The 24,211-nt window shown below is 34.3% G+C and overlaps 1 protein-coding gene across 1 annotated transcript; it reads right to left on the bottom strand.

Annotated features, from left to right (window-relative positions):
* Positions 1 to 554: 554 nt before the first annotated feature.
* Positions 555 to 2,234, bottom strand: LOC131653146 (heat stress transcription factor B-2b-like). The gene is made up of 2 exons (XM_058923224.1): positions 1,653 to 2,234; positions 555 to 1,554 (listed from the first exon to the last, which is right to left on the bottom strand). Exons 1-2 carry the CDS (start codon positions 1,926 to 1,928, stop codon positions 793 to 795), a joined length of 1,038 nt encoding a protein of 345 aa, XP_058779207.1. The 5' UTR covers positions 1,929 to 2,234; the 3' UTR covers positions 555 to 792.
* Positions 2,235 to 24,211: the final 21,977 nt, after the last annotated feature.

Genomic DNA, 24,211 nt, shown 5'->3' with positions numbered 1-24,211 from the left:
ACTCTAAAGCTAGGCCCTGCTTGTTTAGATGCATCCATTTATGTCTCAATTGATTAATTTTATAATTAAGTGGTGTTTTATGAAATAAATAAATATTTTATGTCCAATTAGACCATATTCATAGCCTATAAAATCTATTGGAAAAACTTTTTTAGCAATAAGGTTTACGATTTAGGATTTTATAATGGGCCATGTTAGTTATAGCATTTTTTACCTTTTCAAAGAAAAAAAATAAAGACTATTAAGTCAAAATTGCACAATAAAATTATTCAATGACTTAATAATACATCAAGTCGAACGAAAGATATTTAAATAATTTGTTAATATATTATATACAAGGTAAATTTATAATCTTTAAATAATATTTAAATTTTTGTCTAGACTTCAATTTTTTTTATGGGTAGACCATGATACTAATCAAGAGTTGTGATGCATATGAGGTAATTAAGTGTGTTGTGAAAAACCGTAAAATTAAAAGGTTAAGGTATAAAATAGACGTTTTTCACTAAAAGGAGTATTTTAGTTTTTTTTTTCCACCTAAAACAATCCCGGAATAAAATAACATTCTAGATACTTCCAGCAAAGTTAAATATAGTACATGACAAAAGAATTACCCCTAAAAATTGAAAATATAAAGAAAAGGACAAAATAGTATCTTCTGAGAATCGGTCCCACACGGTTAAACGACACACGTGACAGATTATCAGGTGCACCTTCGCGTGAGATTCCCTATAACCATTAACCATCTAATCTAACCATTAAAACTTATCTCTGCATCTAAACCGCCAGGTGTCATTTACATAAACTCTCGTTCGCTCTTGTACACCGGTTCACCCATGGCGTTTGATCACTATCCAGACAATCCAACGGCTCTGATTTCACATCCGGAGAACCTGGTTGATGTAGTCGCAACAGTGTATCATCTCTTCCTCTTTCTCCTCTTTCGCAACCGTTTTCTCTCATTCGCTTCGTTCCAATAGCAACGCCAAACAGCTTCGGATTCACCTCTTCCATGCCGGAGCTTCGTTTCATCGCCGGCATCAAATCCAACGGCCTCACTGCCGTCATACCGGACTCTCTGCTTCCTTGCGCGCCACCGTCCGTTTGATTATTATTATTATTATTACAGCTATTGTTATTGCTATTGTTGTTGTTTGCATAACTTGACATGAGAGTGTATATATTGTTGCAAAGCAATCTCATCTCAGCAAGTTCCTTGTTCAGCATAACATTTTCTTTCCTCAATCTCTCGTTCTCGTCAAGAAGCTCCGATGGCGCTCGCGACGGAGACGAACTCGATGATATCACCTGTTCTTCACCAGAATTCGACGGTGAAACCATCGGCATCGCCATAGGAATTACAGTCAGCGGCATAGGTGAAGCAACTGCAACCGGAACCGTCGGGGTCTCCCCCGCCGTCGTAACAGCAGAAACAGATGTCGTGACCGCAGAACAGATTTTCCGGCGCTGAATCTCGCATAGAAGGCGCTTCTCACCTCTTCGGAAACAATCGTTCGAGAATTCCCAGCGATCAGGTACTACTTTTCTAAATCCCTGCAAATCAATAATCAAAACCGAAAATAAAATTAATATATTAAAAAATAAGAATTAACGAGTAATAAAAAAAAGAATAAGAGAATGAATTGAATTACATAAGTATTGAGTTGACGAACGAAGCTTGAGAAATTATTGTGTTTGAAATATTTTGGAAGCAAATTACTAGCGAAAACGGTAGGGTTCCAAACGATGAAGGTGGATCCATCTTCGTTCCATGAAATAACGTCGTCGATGGATTTATCCTCGACTAGGTTATAGGTTTTGGTGAGAAACGGCGTCGGAATAGATCTCTGGGAGTCCATAGCGGGGGTTGTAATTGTAACAGCTGCGGTGGATTCGCCGTTGTCCACCGGTGGTGGAGGCGGAACCATGACGAAAAATAATCGCCGGCGATTGTTAGGTTTAGGAGAGAGAGAGATAGAGGGGTTATGTTAATGTGGTGATTCTAGAAGGTTCGGTTGAGAATAAAAGGATGAGGAAAGAGAGAGAAAGTGAGAGAAAAATAAAGAAAGGAAGGAACGAGAAGGTACTGCGTTAGTTACGTCTAATTGTCGAGAAAGTTCCGTGAGAAAGAGGATTTTGGGTTTGATTAATGATAATAGAATTTCGATGATGATGCGGATTGAATGGAAGTATTAACACCGTGAATGTAAAGATAGAGATAGATAACTTTCACGGCTCTTCGCAATCCAAGAAACTTCTACACTTTTATTATGAACCCAAAAATAAAATTAAAAAAAATAATAAGATGGTTCTAGTGGTTTTTTAAAAGGAAATAAAAAATGATAAGGTACAGAAGCTGAGTTGTCATCTCATGTTTTGACAGGAAACCAGAGGAGAGGTACACTTCTTGATTATGTACTGCAGCTGAATAGTCAAGTTTTTATTTTACTATATTATTAAAAAATTAAATATATTAAGGACGTGATTATTTTACCCTTCCATACCTTTTTTAAAAGTTTTTTTTAAGGAATTTAGTGACAATTTAATTATTTTAAAGGTAAATAAATTGGATGTTAGAGATTTTATTTTGTGTCTTTGCCTTTTATGTTTCTTCACCGCTATCAAGTTAACTAGGGGTGTAAATAGTTAGAAAAATTCAACTAAATGGATAATTAAAACCAAACTAAATTGAAATAAAATCGATTGTTATTGGTTTAGTTTTAAAATCGAAACAAACTAATAAAAACTGATATGGTTTGTTTCAGTTTTCGATTTTAATTTTTAAGAACCACTAAACTGATGAATCGAACTAATGAAAATACATTCTAAATATTTATTTAACCCATCATTAAGCTCAATTTTTTTATGGGTCCAACCATTATATATCTTTATTATGTTTTATTTGTTAAGCTTTGAAATCTTTTTTCAACATTTTGATTTCAAGTGTTAATTTTTATATTTTATAGTGAACTTATTTTATTATGCAATAGAAATTATGTCTTAAAGCAACTTGTAATTTGTTTGAAAGAATAAAACATGAAATAAATGACATGAATATTTTAAAAATAATAGCATAAAATATACACACAAAAATACGATAGTGAAGAATATATTGATGAACATTGTTTTTAAAAAATTATAAACCGATCAACCAAACTAAACTAAATTGGTTAGTTTGGTTTGATTCCATTTTCGAAAAATATTAAAAACCGAACCAAATCAAACTGATAAATATATCACCATTTCAATTTTTTTATACCAAAAATCTATCCAAATCAATTCGATTACATCCCTTATATTAACTGATTTAATAAAACTAAAAATTTATTTCTATTATACACTCATTTTATCTACAATTTCTAAAATAAATAATAACTTTTTATATATAATGCTGTTATTCAAGATAATATAATTGACAGCCCTTCTCTTTTCCTTTTTCTTCCATTTTACTTTTTATATTTAATATTTATTTTATTTATATTAAGAATTTCAATATTAATATAAGAAATCCATTAAATAAATAAAATATAGGGTTAATGAACTTTTTGGTCCCTCTAAATATTGCAGATTTCGATTTTAGTCCCTCCAAAATTTTTCTTTAAAAAACCGTCCCTTCAAAATTTTTCGTCTAAACTATTGGTCCCTAAGGTCAAATTTGCTAGAGATTAGCTACGACTTTAGCCACCGATTAGCTACGAAATTTGACGTTAGGGACCAATAGTTCGCAAGAAAAATTTTGAAGGGACGATTTCTTGAAGAAAATTTTTGGAGGGACTAAAAACGAAATTTGAAATATTTAAAGGGACGAAAAAGTTCAATAACCCTAAAATATATAAGAATTTTTTTAGTTAATAAACTGATATGTTAGTAAAAAATAGTGAAGTATTATTTATTAAAATTTATAACAGGTTACTCTAAACGTTTTCTATTAAAAAACAATTTTTCTTATAAGTTCAATATACCACCATTACAATTGGCGATATTTTTTATCTTCTTGTTATAGATTTGTCCTTTTATTTGACGTGTTTATCTAGTTATAGTATATAAAAATAGCTTTATTAACAAATATTCATGCACACTTCTTCTATACTTTTTTTCTCGTTTCTCTTACATGTTAATTAATACTTTTGTGTTTTTTTTTTTCGAGAGAAATATAGATTCACTATGGATTCGTTTGAAGGTGGATTGTGTAACATCCCTTATTAACCCCGCGGCAATTTTAAAACAATTATTCAGAGTACATGAAATAAAGGTGCCACAATTCATAATAAATAAACATCATTCAGTCATGTCATGCATACACTGAGGTAATCATCATAAATTAAAACGTTTCATGTTCACACAGCGGAAATTTATCAAAAACGGACTAAGTTTAACATCTTCAAAACTTATCCTTCAAAACATCAAAACATAACTAGAGTCATAATCATAAACTCTAAACAAATCGCGTCCCCAGTGTTACAACTATCAGAGCATGACACCTGACGCTACTAAGACCCTGACTCATGAGCTAATCCTCACCGAGTCGAACAGCCGCTATCCTCAATCTGAAAATGACAACATGTAAGGGTGAGTCTCATCATAATTAACAAATGTTATAAGGTTATAAAGTAATAACACATCACAGTTGTATCATTCACCCAATTGTTTCATAACAGACATTCCAAACAATCAAACAACAAGCAACACATCATCAACATTTACAACACTGGAATACATCCAATCATGTTATAAATTATGCATATGTATGAACTGACACTATGCATGTGGTACCAATCATCATCAAATGGGGGTAACCCATGACCGATCCAACATCGTCCAAGATACGGCCCTGCCAGCACAGATTCCACACGATGGGAATCATGCCCTTCACTGATCCAACACACCCTTATGGATACAGTATCATCAATGAATATGAATGAATGCAACATATATAACATACTTATACCATCATCAACATCAATCATCAGCATCATCATCATCATTCCAGTATGTTCATATATATTAACATCATTCAATCACAATTCCATCATCATCATATACACAACATACACGTATTTGCACCAATCATCATATTCAACAAGAATAGCATACATGTATTTTCATCACTCTAAAAACCAATCAATCATCATCATATAGATTATCCTACAAGGTTCGTTTAGCTCAAAACGGCGCATCAAACGGACCAACGGTTAAAAAGTTATACATCTTTGAACTTTTAAAAAACATCTCAAAAACACCAACAGCACGCGGCGCCATCACCAGTTCGCGGCGCGCACTGAGCGTCCCAAAATTCATTGGCTCTCTGCCAAGCTGTTCGCGGCGCAAACATCCACACGCGGCGCGAAACGAGAAAAAGTTACGCCTTCGCGGCGCGAACGCAGGTACGCGGCGCGACCTGAGCGTATCACAACTTCCTGGCATTCTGCCCACCTGTTCGCGGCGCCACCCTGTGCACGCGGCGCGAACCGGCGATTTCAGAAACCCCAACCTGCAGAAAACAGCATTCTATGCATTCCAAACACACTCAAACCATACCAGTACGAACCTAGGGAAATAGAATGCACAAACAACACAAAATACGTCTCATAATACACCAATTACACATCAATTGAGACCATAACAACGCATACATCATAGATTCAAACATAGAGATCAAACATCATACAATTGACTCAATCCCTAAACCTATCATATGACTCAATCGACCCGAATTCCACATCTATTCAGTATTATCAACCCCTAACCCGATAATAGATGATAATCAGATAAGTCCCCCCTTACCTTAGACAAATTCTTGATTCTTGGTCTCTCCCTCTACCGTTCTCCTTCACGTTCCTCTTTCCTCAGACTTCTGTTCTTTCACGTTCTTTCTTTCTTCCCAATTCCAATTATTTTATGAAAATAATAATAATATTAGTAAAGGGCCTTCCTATATCACACCCCCTCTTTTACTATTTCTCACATGGCCCAAATGCCACAAACCATTATTTATTTATTATTTTCACAAAATCCTTAATAATTCTAATTATTAATTCAATATTCTTGATTAAATTAATATTAAAATTATACGGGCGTTACAACTCTCCCCCACTAAAAGAGTTTTCGTCCTCGAAAACATACCTCAGGTAAAGAGCTCTGGATACGAATCCTTCATCTGGCTCTCTAGCTCCCAGGTAACATTTCCTTCAGCTGGTCCTCCCCAAGCTACTCTGACTAAAGCTATTTCCTTGCCCCGCAATTGCTTCAGTCTTCTATCTTCAATCCTCACAGGTAACGTTTCAACCGTTAAGTTGTCTTTCACCTGTACATCATCCACTTGGATCACGTGGGACGGATCCGAAATGTATTTCCTCAATTGAAACACATGAAATACATCATGCAAGTTGGCAAGCATTGGCGGTAACGCAATACGATACGCCACTTCTCCCACTCTTTCTGAAATTTGGAATGGTCCAATAAAACGCGGAGTCAACTTCTTTGACTTCAAAGCTCGACCAATACCCGTCATAGGAGTAACCTTCATAAACACATGATCTCCCTCTTGAAACTCGAGTGTCTTCCTCCTCTTATCATAATAACTCTTTTGACGACTCTGAGAAGCTCTCATCTTCTCTTGAATCATCTTAATCTTCTCCGTAGTCTGTTGTACAATTTCTGGTCCAATCACAGCACTCTCACCAGCTTCGTACCAACACAATGGAGTTCTACATCTCCTACCATACAATCCCTCAAACGGAGCCATACCTATACTCGAATGATAGCTATTGTTGTAGGTAAATTCAATCAAAGGCAGATAACTATCCCAAGCACCTCCTTTTTCTAATACACAAGCACGTAACAAATCTTCTAACGACTGAATTGTTCTCTCAGTCTGTCCATCCGTCTGCGGATGATAAGCAGAACTCAGTCTCAGCTTAGTACCCAAAGCCTTATGCAAACCTTCCCAGAACTTAGACGTAAATCTCGGATCTCTGTCTGACACGATACTCGAAGGAATACCATGCAGACTAACTCTCTTCTCAATATATAATTGAGCCAGCTTCTCCATCGGATAATCCATTCTTACCGGTATGAAATGTGCAGACTTTGTCAATCTGTCCACCACAACCCAGATAGCTTCACAATTCTTAACAGTTCTCGGCAAACCCGAAACAAAATCCATCGATATGCTATCCCACTTCCACTCAGGAATAAACATTGGTTGCATAAATCCAGATGGCTTCTGATGTTCAACCTTTGACTTCTGACAAGTCAAACAAGAATACACAAACTCAGCATTTTCTTTCTTCATTCCAGGCCACCAAAATAGCTTTCTCAAATCATGATACATCTTGGTAGCACCAGGATGAATACTTAATCCACTACGGTGTCCTTCTTCTAAAATATTTCTTCGGAGTTCAGCAACATCCGAAACACAAACTCTGTTTCCAAACCTCAGTATACCATTCTCGTCAACTCTGAATTCACCGCTCTTGCCTTGGTTAATCAAAGTCAACTTGTCGACTAATTCGACATCAGCCTTTTGGCCCTCTCTGATCTCTTCAGGAATACCACTGGTTAGTTTCAGCATACCCAACTTAACACTAGTAGGAGTACCTTCACATACCAAACTCAAGTCTCTGAATTGTTCAATTAAATCCAATTCCTTCACCATTAGCATAGACATATGCAAAGTCTTCCTACTTAAAACATCAGCAACTACGTTTGCCTTACCCGGATGGTAATTCAAACTAAAATCATAGTCTTTAAGGAATTCCAACCACCTTCTCTGCCTCATATTCAGTTCCTTCTGGTCAAATAGGTATTTCAGACTCTTATGATCACTGAACACTTCAAATCTCGACCCATACAAATAATGTCGCCACAACTTCAAGACAAAAACCACTGCTGCCAACTCCAAATCATGAGTCGGGTAATTCCTTTCATGCACTTTGAGTTGTCTCGACGCGTACGCGACTACTTGTTGGTTCTGCATCAATACTCCACCTAAACCCATCAGTGAAGCATCACAATATACCACAAATGATTCTGTCGGATCCGGCAAAATCAAAATAGGAGCACTAGTCAACCTCTTCTTCAGCTCTTGGAATCCTTCCTCGCATTTAACATCCCAAATAAAAGCCTGACCCTTTCTGGTTAATTTAGTTAACGGCAATGCTAACTTTGAGAATCCTTCAATGAACTTCCTGTAGTAACCTGCAAGGCCAAGAAAACTACGAATCTCTGACACTGACTTCGGAGCTTCCCACTGAGACACAGCTTCTATCTTTGTAGGATCAACAGCAATACCATTCTTGGAAATCACATGTCCAAGAAAACTAACCTCTTCTAACCAAAATTCACACTTCGACAGTTTGGCAAAAAGTTGCTTCTCTCTCAACAGCTCTAACACAGTTCTGAGATGTTCTGCATGTTCTTCCTTACTCTTAGAATATATTAGGATATCATCTATAAACACCACCACGAACTTATCGAGATAAGGATGAAATATCCTATTCATATACTCCATAAATACACCAGGTGCGTTAGTAACTCCAAACGGCATTACCGAATACTCGTAATGTCCATACCTTGTCCTGAAAGCGGTCTTCTGAATATCATCGTCTTTCACACGAATCTGGTGATACCCAGACCTCAGATCAATCTTACTAAACACACATGCTCCAACCAACTGATCCATCAAATCATCAATCCTCGGCAAGGGATACCGATTCTTGATAGTAACCTTGTTCAATTGTCTGTAATCCACACACAACCTCATTGAACCCTCTTTCTTCTTCACTAGTAACACAGGTGCACCCCACAGAGAGACACTAGGACGAATGAATTTCTTCTCCAGCAATTCTTCCAACTGCTTCTTCAGTTCTGTCAGTTCAGACGGTGACATACGGTATGGTGCCATTGACACTGGGCTAGTTCCCGGAATTAAATCAATAGAAAACTCCACTTCTCTTTCCGGTGGTAATTCATTCACTTCTTCCGGAAAAACTTCTGGGAATTCACACACCACAGGTAATTCGCTACTCGCCACTTTTTCTTTCACATTCATCAATGCGAACAACATAAACACTGTTGCACCGTCCTTGATAGCTTCACCCACTTGTCTAGCCGTCATCTCCAGATCATCAGAATGAACTTCTTCAGGAAAGATTACCGTCTTCGCAAAACAGTTGATATGAACACGGTTGAATTCCAACTAGTTCATTCCCAGGATTACATCAAGTTGTTTCAACGGAAGGCACACTAAGTCCATCCCGAATTCCCTACCAAAAATATCAACCGGACAATTCAAGCATGCAGACGAAGTAGTTACTGACCCCGACGCTGGAGTATCAATAACCATACTTCCATTTATTTCAGATATTTCCAAATTCAACCTCTCAGCACAATCCAAAGAAATAAAAGAATGAGTTGCTCCAGTATCAATAATCGCAACTAAAGGTGTGCCATGAATAAAACACGTACCTTTAATTAATCTATCCTCCGGAGTGGTTTCTGATCCAGACAAAGCAAAGACCTTCCCTCCAGCTTGGTTCTTCTTCGGTTTAGGGCACTGTGGGCTAATGTGACCCTCTTCACCACAATTGTAACAAGTCACAATCTTCTTCTTACAATCAGCGGCAACATGACCCACCTCTTCACACTTGAAGCACTTCTTCTGATTCAGCTTGCACTCATTCCTACGGTGCCCGACCTCACCACAGTTATAGCACCTGACAAAAGCACTGGAGTCTCCCCCACTAGGCTTCTTCCAACCACCAGTCTTTGGATTACCTCTACCATATGGCTTACCCTTATCCATAGGCTTCTTCCCTTTCCTGTCAACTAACTCGCGAGAGTGAGATGACTTCAGCTTGAGATTATCTTCCTCGAAGATCCTACTACAGTCCACCAAGTCTACAAATCTCCGGATTCTCTGATATCTGATACCCTGCTTAATCTCATCACGGAGACCGTTCTCGAACTTGACGCATTTCGAGAATTCACTAGCTTCATCGTTGTTATAGTGAACGTAGTACTTCGCCAACTCCACGAACTTCGAAGCATACTCTGGTACTGTCATGCTACCTTGAACTAGTTCCAGAAATTCAATTTCCTTTCGACCTCTCACGTCTTCAGGAAAGTACCTTCTCAAAAACTCTCTCTTGAACACAGCCCAAGAAATAGCCACACCGTCAGCTTCCAGTTCAGTCCTGGTAGTAAGCCACCAGTCGTCATCCTCTTCAGACAACATGTGAGTACCATACCTCACCTTCAGATCCTCAGCACAATCGATGACTCTGAAGATTCTCTCGATCTCCTTAAGCCACTTCTGAGCACCTTCAGGATCATGCGTGCCCTTGAACAATGGAGGATTGTTCCTCTGAAAGCTGATCAGCTGCCTGTCAGCACCGATCGCAGCTCCATTGGCATTTCCTCCCAGCACACCAGCAATCATGCCCAGAGCCTCAGCGATAGCATCATCGTTTCTTCCTCCTCTTCCAGCCATTGTTCTGCTTAAATCACAACCAATTTAATCAGAACAGAAGTATCGACAGTTAACTCTTACTAGTCGCATACATAGGAAAGCAAAACTGACACTAAGACTCTGGTCATAACGACCGACTATGCTCTGATACCACTATTGTAACACCCCTTACTAACCCCGCGACAATTTTAAAACAATTATTCAGAGTACATGAAATAAGGGTGCCACAATTCATAATAAACAAACATCATTCAGTCATGTCATGCATACACTGAGGTAATCATCATAAATTAAAACGTTTCATGTTCACACAGCGGAAATTTATCAAAAACGGACTAAGTTTAACATCTTCAAAACTTATCCTTCAAAACATCAAAACATAACTAGAGTCATAATCATAAACTCTAAACAAATCGCGTCCCCAGTGTTACAACTATCAGAGCATGACACCTGACGCTACTAAGACCCTGACTCATGAGCTAATCCTCACCGAGTCGAACAGCCGCTATCCTCAATCTGAAAATGACAACATGTAAGGGTGAGTCTCATCATAATTAACAAATGTTATAAGGTTATAAAGTAATAACACATCACAGTTGTATCATTCACCCAATTGTTTCATAACAGACATTCCAAACAATCAAACAACAAGCAACACATCATCAACATTTACAACACTGGAATACATCCAATCATGTTATAAATTATGCATATGTATGAACTGACACTATGCATGTGGTACCAATCATCATCAAATGGGGGTAACCCATGACCGATCCAACATCGTCCAAGATACGGCCCTGCCAGCACAGATTCCACACGATGGGAATCATGCCCTTCACTGATCCAACACACCCTTATGGATACAGTATCATCAATGAATATGAATGAATGCAACATATATAACATACTTATACCATCATCAACATCAATCATCAGCATCATCATCATCATTCCAGTATGTTCATATATATTAACATCATTCAATCACAATTCCATCATCATCATATACACAACATACACGTATTTGCACCAATCATCATATTCAACAAGAATAGCATACATGTATTTTCATCACTCTAAAAACCAATCAATCATCATCATATAGATTATCCTACAAGGTTCGTTTAGCTCAAAACGGCGCATCAAACGGACCAACGGTTAAAAAGTTATACATCTTTGAACTTTTTAAAAACATCTCAAAAACACCAACAGCACGCGGCGCCATCACCAGTTCGCGGCGCGCACTGAGCGTCCCAAAATTCATTGGCTCTCTGCCAAGCTGTTCGCGGCGCAAACATCCACACGCGGCGCGAAACGAGAAAAAGTAACGCCTTCGCGGCGCGAACGCAGGTACGCGGCGCGACCTGAGCGTATCACAACTTCCTGGCATTCTGCCCACCTGTTCGCGGCGCCACCCTGTGCACGCGGCGCGAACCGGCGATTTCAGAACCCCAACCTGCAGAAAACAGCATTCTATGCATTCCAAACACACTCAAACCATACCAGTACGAACCTAGGGAAATAGAATGCACAAACAACACAAAATACGTCTCATAATACACCAATTACACATCAATTGAGACCATAACAACGCAGTCATCATAGATTCAAACATAGAGATCAAACATCATACAATTGACTCAATCCCTAAACCTATCATATGACTCAATCGACCCGAATTCCACATCTATTCAGTATTATCAACCCCTAACCCGATAATAGATGATAATCAGATAAGTCCCCCCTTACCTTAGACAAATTCTTGATTCTTGGTCTCTCCCTCTACCGTTCTCCTTCACGTTCCTCGTTCCTCAGACTTCTGTTCTTTCACGTTCTTTCTTTCTTCCCAATTCCAATTATTTTATGAAAATAATAATAATATTTGTAAAGGGCCTTCCTATATCACACCCCCTCTTTTACTATTTCTCACATGGCCCAAATGCCACAAACCATTATTTATTTATTATTTTCACAAAGTCCTTAATAATTCTAATTATTAATTCAATATTCTTGATTAAATTAATATTAAAATTATACGGGCGTTACAACTCTCCCCCACTAAAAGAGTTTTCGTCCTCGAAAACATACCTCAGGTAAAGAGCTCTGGATACGAATTCTTCATCTGGCTCTCTTACATGTTAATTAATACTTTTGTGTTTTTTTTGAGAGAAATATAGATTCACTATGGATTCGTTTGAAGGTGGATTGTAATTTTCAGCAGTTTGAGGCGTGTTTAAATTATTTGACAACATTTGGAAGACGAGTGTAACATTTAATGAATAGACCAGTGTAACATATCAATTAAGGATGGTAGTCAAAATCTATTTAATGAATAATAACATTTTGAAAATGATTGAAGTGTCTCATTTCTTGGGGTTCACACCTCCATTCATGCATAAGAATTAAAGAGAATGAAAATAAAAGAAGGAAAGAGAAAAAAAAATTGTAACTAAATTTCTGATCTCAAAATCTCAATTTAAAAAATGAAATTCACTTTGAATTTATATACTAACACCCAAACTCAACTCAAATACAAATCAAATGTAAACTTTTAAATAAAATGCAAATGCAACTATAATACTGAATTTGAATTACAGCTAACATCATCTCTTAATTCATATTCAACTAAGTTTATACTTCAAATGATGCATAATAGTTCCATTTTAAGAGTGTAGAATCTCCATTCCCCTTCAGAAACTCAAGTTCTTTCAAATTTACAAATAATTGCAACTATAGCATTGAACATAGGAACCAAAAGCACCGACAAATAGAACTTGATCAGCAGAAAGGTGACTTACAAATAGAAAGTGAAAGATGGAAACATATTGACAAGCTTGTACCCAATCTCCAAATACCATAGCTAGTTAGGTTTGAGTCAAATATTTTCATTGTTAGCCAATTATTTTTTTATGGTATCCATGCTTTACTGTTTTATCAAGTTTGAACTATTTTCGATTAAATTTGTCTAGTTTGATTTACACACACCAGCACAATTTTTTGTTTTTAACTCTGAGCCTTTTAAGCCAACCTGTATTATTATGAATATCCTTTGCTAACCACTTTGAGCTTGCCCTTTTGTTTCGGTGACATAACCACATTTGTTAGCCAATTGACTTGAAAGATTAAATCTTTCCACCCTCTCTTTGGAGTTAGGTAAAAAATTTAGGTTACTGTCAAATGAAAATGAACAAGTTTGAAGTTTCTCTTGGAAGTGAGCAAAATTTAAGTTTAGGGTTGGAGTATTAAAGATAGTGGTCAAAATTCAAAAAAAAAAAAAAGAAACAAAACAAGAAGTTAAAGCAACTTCTTAAAAAAAAGAGAGAAAGAAAGAAAGAAAGAAAAAGACAAATAAAGACCACAAAAAGCATAAATCTCTAGAACCAATTAGAAGAAAAAGAGTTGGTATGATAATGAAAAGAGAACTAGGAACCTAACTCCAAAGGTTTAAATATACTTTCGCAAAAATATCTTATCCGCACCAAAGCCACGTTACATCCGAAAAACCCTCAAATGTGTGTGTGTGTGTATGTTTCGATTATTGTGATAAATTTTGTTAGAACATGATCAAACTCAATATAAGGAGTTCTTTTATGTTGATTGAGAGATCATCCTGTCAATTGGGTGACTTATAGTAAGATGAGAGACAAGTTGAGTACTTGCTAAATGTAGAGGATTTTTTTGATTTTTCCAGATTGCAGTTGGAAGCTAGAATGGTGAGCAGGTAAAAATAATATATGGTGATGTTCAATTGTTACTGTTGTGGTTTGCGTTTCTATTTATAATTTTCAGTTGCGGGAAAGTAACTTTAGGATAAACAACATATTAAGTTTGGGGTTGTGATGAGACTCTGTCATTGCATATATTTTGTTGAAGAAATGGAGAAAAATGAGCGAAAGATCGCTAAATTTGGTGAAGAATAGTCAAAGAACGAAGCAAAAATGACCAAGTATGAAGAAATAGAGACTTGTGAAAAATTGGCTGAAAAGGGGAGCAAGCACATCTGCACATGTAAGCCACTGGAAAAATAATGTCACCTCGCGCGATGAAGGCTATCACGCACGCGATAGGCCTTTTTTGGGCAATTTTCTGACGCGATCTGACAAATTTTGAAGGCTTTAAAAGGGGATTTTAACTCTTTTGGGGGTTTTGCAATTTTTCACTATAATTGACGATTTACAACACTGGAAGTACGAATATGAACGCATTTGAAGCCATTGGATGCCAGTTCTTCAAGGATTATCTTGTGCAAACTTTCTTATCAATTGGTATTGTAATTTGTTCATTATGAGTAGTTAATTCTCTTAAGGTTAGGTTTTGTAGGATGAACCTATTTTAATATTGTTGGGGCACATGTTTGATTTGTTATTGCATGAATAATTTAAGTTATACATAGGGAATACTGACAATTAGTCTATTTGTTGGATCTTGAGCAATTGTCATACTTACGTCGATTGAATATGGATAGGAGATCTCGAGAAATGGCTTATGAATTAACGTACTATTGCATTGCCTAATATTGTTTACGCTGGTGGACTAGGGATAGGAAAATCCGAGTATAGATTAGTAAGTTATACACCAAGAAATTGAGTATAGTGATTTTGTTAGTTCGCCGTAGAATTATAGTGATGATATCATTCATGTAATACATCGAACATCAACAGTAGAGAAATAGGGGATTCCATACAAAACCTGGCCACTTTCGTATTATTAACAGAACAAAATTATTATTTTTTTGCAATGAAAACTCGAACCCCCTTTTAGTTACTTTCTTAACATTGCACAACTTTGTCTTGTTAAACAGTAGTCCATGTGGATATGATATCTTTTTGTTACTTTGACACTATCGGTGCACTTCCCGAGAAGTCATCATCTCCCTCTTCTAGACCTCTTTGTGTCCATATTCTCACGCAACAATTGGTATCAGAGCAGAGGCTTTGGATCTAAGGCTTGCAACTTCAAAAGTTGAGGATATGATTCCTTCTATCCTAGACGAGTTTTTATAATCATTTGGAAGCTTATGCAATTCAATGAATTCCAATGAAACTACATTGATTTACTAATGTCTGATTATTCATTACAATGCATTACATAGATAAAATTCAAAGTAAAATCTTACTAGTATATTCTTCAAACATTAATTATATTTAAGATATTCTCTAAGTTTATATTCATCTAGCATTGAACTGACGCCATTTTGAGGTATATGCAGTGTAAATAGAAACCTGGCATCATGTCTTAAATGGTTTCTCTAGGTTGATCCTAATTGAAGATAGACGTACATTCCCACTATAACATGCTGCAAGTTTTTATGAGATAAAAGAAGGAAACAAAAAGCAACTTCTAAGTGACCTATTTTACCAAGGTAGTCGTAGAAAGAAGATGACGGCGGTTTTTTGACTTATGGCAATGATTCTCCGAAGTTTCAACAAATACAAAAGATTAAAAAATAAAGTATGCTCCTTGAGGTGCTATTAATTGTCAAAGAGTTGAATCAGTTATTCGGGATTGATAATTTGTGTCAATTAGTGATAATCAGACCATCGTTGTTCAAATTTCATTTGATGCCTTATGAAGGGGAGTTTGATAGTATTCTTCAAACGTGCAAAAAGAAGTTGTATCCAAATAGTATATGATTGTTTGTATTTTAAAGCTCATGATATTCTTTTTGTTGATTACTAATCGTTCTCGTGTGCAGCAAGTTAAGCCTAAACAGTCTAAATTTATATGATCGTTTCAACCCTCCTTTATTTTTTTTGTGTATACATAGTTGTATTTATCCAATTGCCTGTATGTGTTGTATGTTAAAAATAAGTTTGTGTATGTGATAGGTTTTCACATTTCATGTTTTAATTATTCAATTATTCAATGTATCATTTTAATTTTAATTTTGTTTGTTCATTGCATTCATTTGCATTACTCATGCATCATCATTTAATTTTGTGCATTACAATTACTTTTGCATTCACATCAATACATTTTGCATTTAAAAAAAAATATTTTTGAACATTTGCATTAAAATGACTCACTTTTCTTTATATTCATGAAAGATATTTCTCATCATTAAAATGAATTGAATTTGAAAAATCTCATTTTATTATGTTTTTTAAATGAACTACTTGATTCGAATAAGGACTACTTGCCTTTGAGTTTGATTCAAATCAAAGTCCCAGAACTTGAAATCTTTTGGGGCTGCTCGATTTATTTCGAATCAGCTTTTATAGTTGATTCGAATCACAAATTGAAAGGTCGCATTATTTTTTAAATTTCATTCATTTTCACTTTTTTCTTTTCATTTTCACGTCATTTATATTTCAAAACACCAAAACACTTTTTGAGAAAAAAATCATAATCATCACCCAAATCCGATTCTCTCAACATCAACCAGTGGCAGAGTCAGAAATTTTAGAGAGTCTGGGCAAAAAATTTACACATTGTTTTTACTAGTTTTATACTCTGTTTCTACTTATTTTACCCTTGATTTTGTCTAAAAAATGTGCCCTTGATTTTGTCCAAAAATTTTACACCCTGTTTTTACTAATTTTGTACTTAATTTTGTCTAAAAATTACTAATTTTTCTCATGGTGTTCTCTAAAAATCAACTATTAAGTGGGGAGTATACAATGAAAGAAGAGGTTGAGCCCAGGCGCGTGTCCGGGCTCGCTGGGCTGGAGCTCCGCTCATAACATCAACCATAGTCTCTCAACTTCCTCAGAAGAGCTTCTCTAACAAGCAACAGGGTAAGAGACCAATGCCTTCTCCTCTTCCTCAATTTTCAAAAAAGACAAAAACAAAAGTTCAACTGAGCAAAGCAACTCCTAATGCGAGGGTCTCAAAGAAGAAATCATGTAAGAGTCAAACTATTTATGTTTTGTGTCACAAGGTAGAACACCGTCTTCAAGAAGATAGTTCGCAAATTTATCAAGAGAAATTTATGAATAAACAGGTTAATCTTGAGTATTATGTTGACTCATCCGCTGAAGTTGAATTGAAAGTCAAATTTTTGAAACCGTTTACTAATCATAATTTATTGAAATTTATTGGGTTGAACACGAAGTATGACCCTAACTATATCAAAGCTTTCTATTGTAATCTTGTGCAATTTATTGCTAATCATAATTTGTTGAAATTTATTGGTCAATTAATGTAAATGAGTTAGTTGATAAAAATCTAAATTTAATTAGTTCTCATCTCCTATTTTAATTTGTTTAAAGAATTGATTTTCTTATATTTATTTATTTTTTATTTTTCTCATTTTTATAAAATTTAAAATAGCAAAATAATATATTTTATTGACATGACAAATAATTCTATTGATAGAAAATCATTTAGATAGATAATTATTTACATATTATTAATCAACTTACAAAAATTATAATTTTTAATATTAAAATTTTTTAGGAATTTTCTTTGTCAATTTTGTGTATGTCGATTCCACAAATTTTTTTAGGAATTTTCTTTGTCAATTTTGTGTATGTCGATTCCACTTCATCACCAGGTCCGACCATTGTCATGTGCAGCAAGTGTCGTAGCATTAGACCCAAAGTTTTTAGGGGGTTAATTTGTTTTTTTAAATTATTAAACTAAAAAATATAAGAAGAAACAAAATATTAAAAATATAAATTTATGACCACTGATAAAAAAAATATTTTATAAACATTAAAATACAAAAATTTAATTGATAAAATCATTTTAAAAAATGTCCAAAAGAATTATAAATAGTTAAAAACTTAAAATGTCCAAAAAAAAATTTTAAATAGTTAAAAACTTTAAGTTCTATGAAATTATATATATATATATATATATATATATATATATATATATATATATATATATATATATATATATATATATATATATATATATATATATATATATATATATATATATATATATATATATATATATATATATATATAAATTTAGGCTATTTTTTTAACTCGGCCAGAATCTCTTAATTGATCGGATCGGCCCTGCTTATTAGATACTAAATTTTATGAGGCATTTTCTGTATTTTTTATTAATCTTATTTTACATCTTTAAAATTGTTATAATTTTTTTTATTATATAAAAAAATGATCAAATCTGAATGACTTTCAAAGGGATATCAATTCTGTAAAGACTATGTTATGAATTTGGTGTGGGACTAGAATGAATGACTATGGGAAAACGAGAGTAGATAAAATAGGTAACTTTTCAAAATATTGAAAGAGTGCTTTAGAAAAAAAATTAACATTAATCAATGTATTATAACAATCTTAATAAATATATTTTAAATTTTATGGTATCATTAATAATTATGGGGTAGGAAGACCTAGTATGGAAGTATACAAAAATATTTTTTCAAAATATGCCATGTCGCCTCAAATAATATCCTATACACCCACTGTCCCAAGTATCAACAAGCAGGCCCTAAATTTAAAAACGAATGCGTATCATCAAAGGAGCAATTTTTCTCTCACCTCCATACTTATATATTCCACCCTCATAAATATATTGAAAACTCAAAATATATATAGGTCATGGTAATGAATGCTCTTAGATAACTCTTTTAAGAATGTTAAATAAAAAAAAAGTGGAGTCCCATTTTTCGATTGTTGAATTGAAATTATTTATGAAGGGATTGTAGATAAATCATCGTGATTGAAATTTCTTTTCTTTGTTTGGTTTATTATCAGGCTTATGGGTGAGTGATTATGGTTTTTGTTATGTATTCTTGTGTATTAGGTGTCGTTATTGTTTTAGTTGCTAATGATCTTTTAGTAAGATTTAGTTTTGTTACTAAGGTGATTTAGGATAATTTCTTTCTTTTGTAAATAATACTTGTGGCAAAAATAATACACATCGTATGTTGGAAAAAAATTGGTTTATACCATATCACTTATATTTTGATGATAACAAAATATTTAATGAACAATTAGGTCCACTAACATATATTCAAGTGTGCATGAATCATTAGTCAAAGAATTTACTGGACTATGACTTTCATCAGAACATATGAAGAGAAGCTTGAGACTTAGATTCTAAAAGATCAGAATATGATTATTCAATTTCTGAATGATAAGATTTTAATGTCTCACATCTAGAGAACCCAACTTCTTGTGGAAACTTAGACTCTGAAGATCATGTGCAAAGGAACTCAACCTCTGACCCGTATTCAATTTCTGAAAGTAGGTCTATCTTGTCAAGTCTAGTCATAGTTTAAAAATATGAAAAAAATCGTTTGAAAAAAATATTAAAAGAGTGACTAACATGGCTCAGTTAAATTTTGTAAGGGATTAAATAAAGACCTTTTTTTCTCAGGGACTAATTTAGACTTTCCCTTTTTTGCGAGGGACTAAAATGGATCTTCAATGGTGGTCCAGTCACGGTTCAAAAGTAAAAAAAAAATTGGTTTGAAAAAATATTAGTATAGGGACTAGCATGGCTCGGTTAAATTTTGTAAGGGATTTAATAAGGACTTTTTATTTCTCAGGAACTAATCCGACCTCTACAGTTTTTGTGAGGGACTAAAATGAGACTCTACTCATAAAAAATTATTTTTTACAAATACTAATATTTTAATTTTCAATGCATTTTTAATAAATTGAATATACGTATTTTCTAAAAAAAATATCACTTTAATTATTTAAAGAGCATCTCAAGAACACTCGTTAGCAATTTTTTAATATATCTAATTAACTTTTACTTATGAGTCACAAAAAATAAAATATTTTAAAACATTCATATGTTTAAAAATTTATTGTTAATGTATTTTCAAAAACATTTAAATATCAGTATTAAAACTATGAACGAGATAACAAAAATAAATTGGAGGTTGTTTGTAGAAAACAAAGAATTAAACATAAAAATAATGAATTAAAACAACCAATTTACTGTCAGTGCATCACCCATTTTCTCTGACGAGTTAAAAGGTAGTGCACTGACAGTGTAAAATAATTTTACACTGTCATCCAATAAAAAATCATAAACGTGTCATGTTATTAAATTTTTTTAAAATAAAAAAATAATTTAATTGGATACATGAGTGGGGATTGGTTGTCAGTGCATTACCCATTTTCTCTTACTTATAATGTGTCGTGGCTCGTGGGGATATTCACATGTTTTAAATGATATTTAATTGCAATGCTTGAGTATAAGTCTAATAGATCAACTGATGTGGTTTTTTTATTTTAGAAATGTTTGATTTTAGTGGTTATGTTGTTTTTTATTTTATTTGATTAATACTATTAATTATCCATTAATATGGATAAAAATTAAAAATAATAAAAATTAAAAATAAAAAATAATAAAAATTATGCAAGACCAATGGAAGGAGGGTATGTATGGTACAATCATAATAAGAGGTGAATAAACAAAAATAAATAGTGAATCATTCTCATTTTTATAAGTTACACATATTTAATAAGATATTGGTTTTAAGAAGAAAAAATCAACACCTCTCATCGTTTCTTTCTTTTCATTCTTCTATTTTAAGCATGGGTTTTGGTTATTTTTTTTCTAAAAATCACCCCCTCAACACCCTTTATCTTTATCTTTTTATTTAAATAAGTGGTTATCCATACAAATTTATTTTCTTGTTTTTATTGTGTTTGTTGGTTTTTCCGTCTTAATATAGTGTTTGTTGGTTCAAATTGACATATTCACTTCAAATCATTGCAGATCTGAAGAAGACTTGAGCATCAATGTGGCAAATTCAGAAGTATGAATATTCTGGTGACTTTTATTTTGTCATATTTGCAGGCACTTTCATGTTGCCTTGCATGCTATTAACCTAGGTGCTGCGAGATTGTTTGCAAATTCATCTTTTTCAGTTTTTAGCGATCTTGAACTTGTAATAATTTGTAACGATCAATGTATTTTTCAATTTGAATTAATGAATATCTTTTTAGTAAAAAAAAAAAAAATAGTGGATTTAAAGGACCAAAAAAACCAATCGTTAGTTGATTTAATGGTAATTGACACTGAACTTGATAATGAGGACCGCAGTTCGATCTCCTACAAGTGCGATCGGGCTAAACACACTTGATGCAATTGTTCTCTTTGCAATTCAGTTTTGATTTTTTTATTTCAATTGTTTTTTATTCAAACTTTTGTTTTATTGATTTTTAAATGATGATGATGAATAATGTGAAACAAACAATATAATATTGAATCCAAATTGTTTGCGTGTGGAATTCCACTTTATTTCATTTCATGCTTTTCAAATTAAGATTCAAATATTACTTTGATCCATCATCCACCATCCATCATCCATGATGCATGGTAATGATTATGGGACGATGGATGATAAATTGATAATGATTAAATGAAAATTGAATTAAAATCTCATTTGTTCCCTTGATCTTAAACACCAATTCTTTTAATAGGTTGAACGCAGATGTATTAGGTAATTTGATGAGTTAATAATATTATGTACCAAGTTCAATTTTGGCCATGTATGAATGATTCAAAATTTGTATTCAAATGGTATGTGATGAAAATTTGCAATATTATTTAGTTTGACTTTTCAAAAAGAAACCTCAAATGCAAGAAACTACACCTTTTTTTAATTTATAAAATGGCCTAAAACCTAAACTAAAAATGGTAAATGATGACATATGAAAATTGAAAGAAGTGTGATGAAGTTAATTAGGGCAAGTAGATTCAAATTGGTCTAAAAACGGACTTTGGGTAGACTTTTTACCCTAGTGAATTATGCCTAACAATGCAATGCATGCAATGGTATATTACTTAAAGAAATAACTAAAATATTTTAAGGTTATATTTAGGGTATGATAGTGGTCATCCTCTAAGAATGTTGCTGAGCAGTGAAAACGTTTAAAGTTTGTCCAAAAAGTTGTGGGGAATAAGTGCATTAAATGTCTTTTTATCATTGAAATGTTTTGCTGTTTATTTATGGCACGTGATTTGAAGTGACTAGTTAGGGAATGACGCTTCTTATAAGGCATTTGAGTTTATTTGCGTTTCCAAGAGGAAAATCCAATCGTTGAAGAGGATAATACAGTTGTCTCTATGCCCCCTTCTTTCGATGTGGTGGGAGCTTTTACTTCTCCCTTTTTTCTACCTTGAAGACGTAGGCCGCTAGGCTGAGGAGCGAAAGTTTTAGGGATTATGTTTATGTTTTTCGGAGAAGGACTATATGGAGTACAAGGGGCGACCTGATGTAGTCTCTTGACTTAAACATGTCGAGAATTTTAAGGTTGACGAGCTTTCTTAAAAAAAGGCAATGTTGGTGGAGACTACTAATGCAATTAATTATAACTGGGTTGGTGCAGAAGTAGTAGGGACCCTGAATATTTTAAATATCAGACAAATAGTAGGATATGCAGCTCCTTTGACGATGGTTAATTTCCTTCTATGAGTGTTTTTTCAGCACGGTAGGTCTTTGACTGCCTTTGTATGAATTTGAGGTGGTTGTCCTAAAGTATTTGAAAGTTCCCCCCTCTTATATTCATCCGGGGTCCATGGGATTTCATGAAGGTGTTCTAGTTTAAAGGTGAGCACGTGTCTTGGAGGTCTTCTTACTAGTTGTTCTTGGACTTGTTCTACATCGTATACACACCCAGAAGAATATTCATGACTGGGGGCTTATTGAACATCACTTCGATTGTGCTTGGCTCAACTCCTTTTCCAATGACTAGGGAAATTTCCTTAGGTACTTAATACTGGAGAAGCCTATTACTCCTTAGTCTCATCTTTCTTTTTGCATCGACCCAGCCGAGTCCTCCCGCTTCTGCACATGTGGATTTTTGAAGTATTGGTCATGGCCTTATTTCCTCTTTACAACACATTCCCACTGCCTCAAACTAGGTACCCTATCCATTGAAGAGGTTATGATGAAGGGTATTTAAAGTCTCTGCATCAAGACTTGGTTACCAAGAGAGGGTTCGTCCTCAGTGGTGTGTCGTCTTCCTTGTAGAGGAAGAAGTGAATTAATACACATACCATCGTGACTGAGGCCGGTCGCGCAGAGAGGAAAGAGATCTTTGGTGAGGAAATAATCCTATAGTTTTTTTTACATGTGTTAGTGTCTTATAGATAACATGGATAAATTGCAGATGATCTACTCTCTTGCCAATTATCAATGCATCAAACTTGGTTCTGCAAGTTGGGCCGTTACGCCTTCTCCTACAACTTTTGCACATACCCTAGGGTTAATCACCTTACAACTACTACAACCACATGAGAAGATTAGTTTTGCTAAGATTCTGACAGATGAGGCAAATGTGCATAGTTCCCCTTCCACACTAGCTACTTTGATCCAAGGTTATTAATGAGGTGGATTTTCATACTAAGGAGGTTAAGAAAAATCTTCAGCATGAAAAAGAGTCTCGGAACGAGAATCAGAAGGCTCAAGAGGACAAGGTCGTTGTTCTGAAGTTTCTAAAAAAACTATGCAGAATGAATATAGGGTTATCGAACAAGTAATAGATCAAGCCAAGGAGTTTTATCAGCGTATTCATATATCGATTTAAAGGTTTGAACCTTTCAAAGCCTTCGCAAGTTGAAAATATTTAAAACATATATTTTACCTTATTGTTTTGTCCCTTTACTTAGATTTGTGCGCTTGGTGTATATTTATTTCTTTGTTGTAACTATCTAGTCCACCTCATCGCTTGCCAGTTTCCTTGGTTCGGATTGACCATCGAGTTATGATTGCATCAAGATTTGCTTTTTGTTTCTGCAATTTAAATTTTGAATTAACTGAATTGTGTGTGGTATTAATTATTAACATGG

This window comes from Vicia villosa, linkage group LG2 (genome assembly GCF_029867415.1).
Source record: "Vicia villosa cultivar HV-30 ecotype Madison, WI linkage group LG2, Vvil1.0, whole genome shotgun sequence".
NCBI lineage: Eukaryota > Viridiplantae > Streptophyta > Magnoliopsida > Fabales > Fabaceae > Vicia > Vicia villosa.
Note: the sequence above shows the minus strand (reverse complement) of the source record. Positions and strands in the feature narration are given on the sequence as shown.

Bases quoted from the DNA above. Each gene is read 5' to 3' on its own strand.
- LOC131653146 (XM_058923224.1), bottom strand. From the start codon at position 1,928: ATGGTTCCGCCTCCACCACCGGTGGACAACGGCGAATCCACCGCAGCT. The intron at 1,555-1,652 runs GTAATTCAATTC...ATTGATTTGCAG, and splicing joins TTCGTCAACTCAATACTTAT to GGATTTAGAAAAGTAGTACC.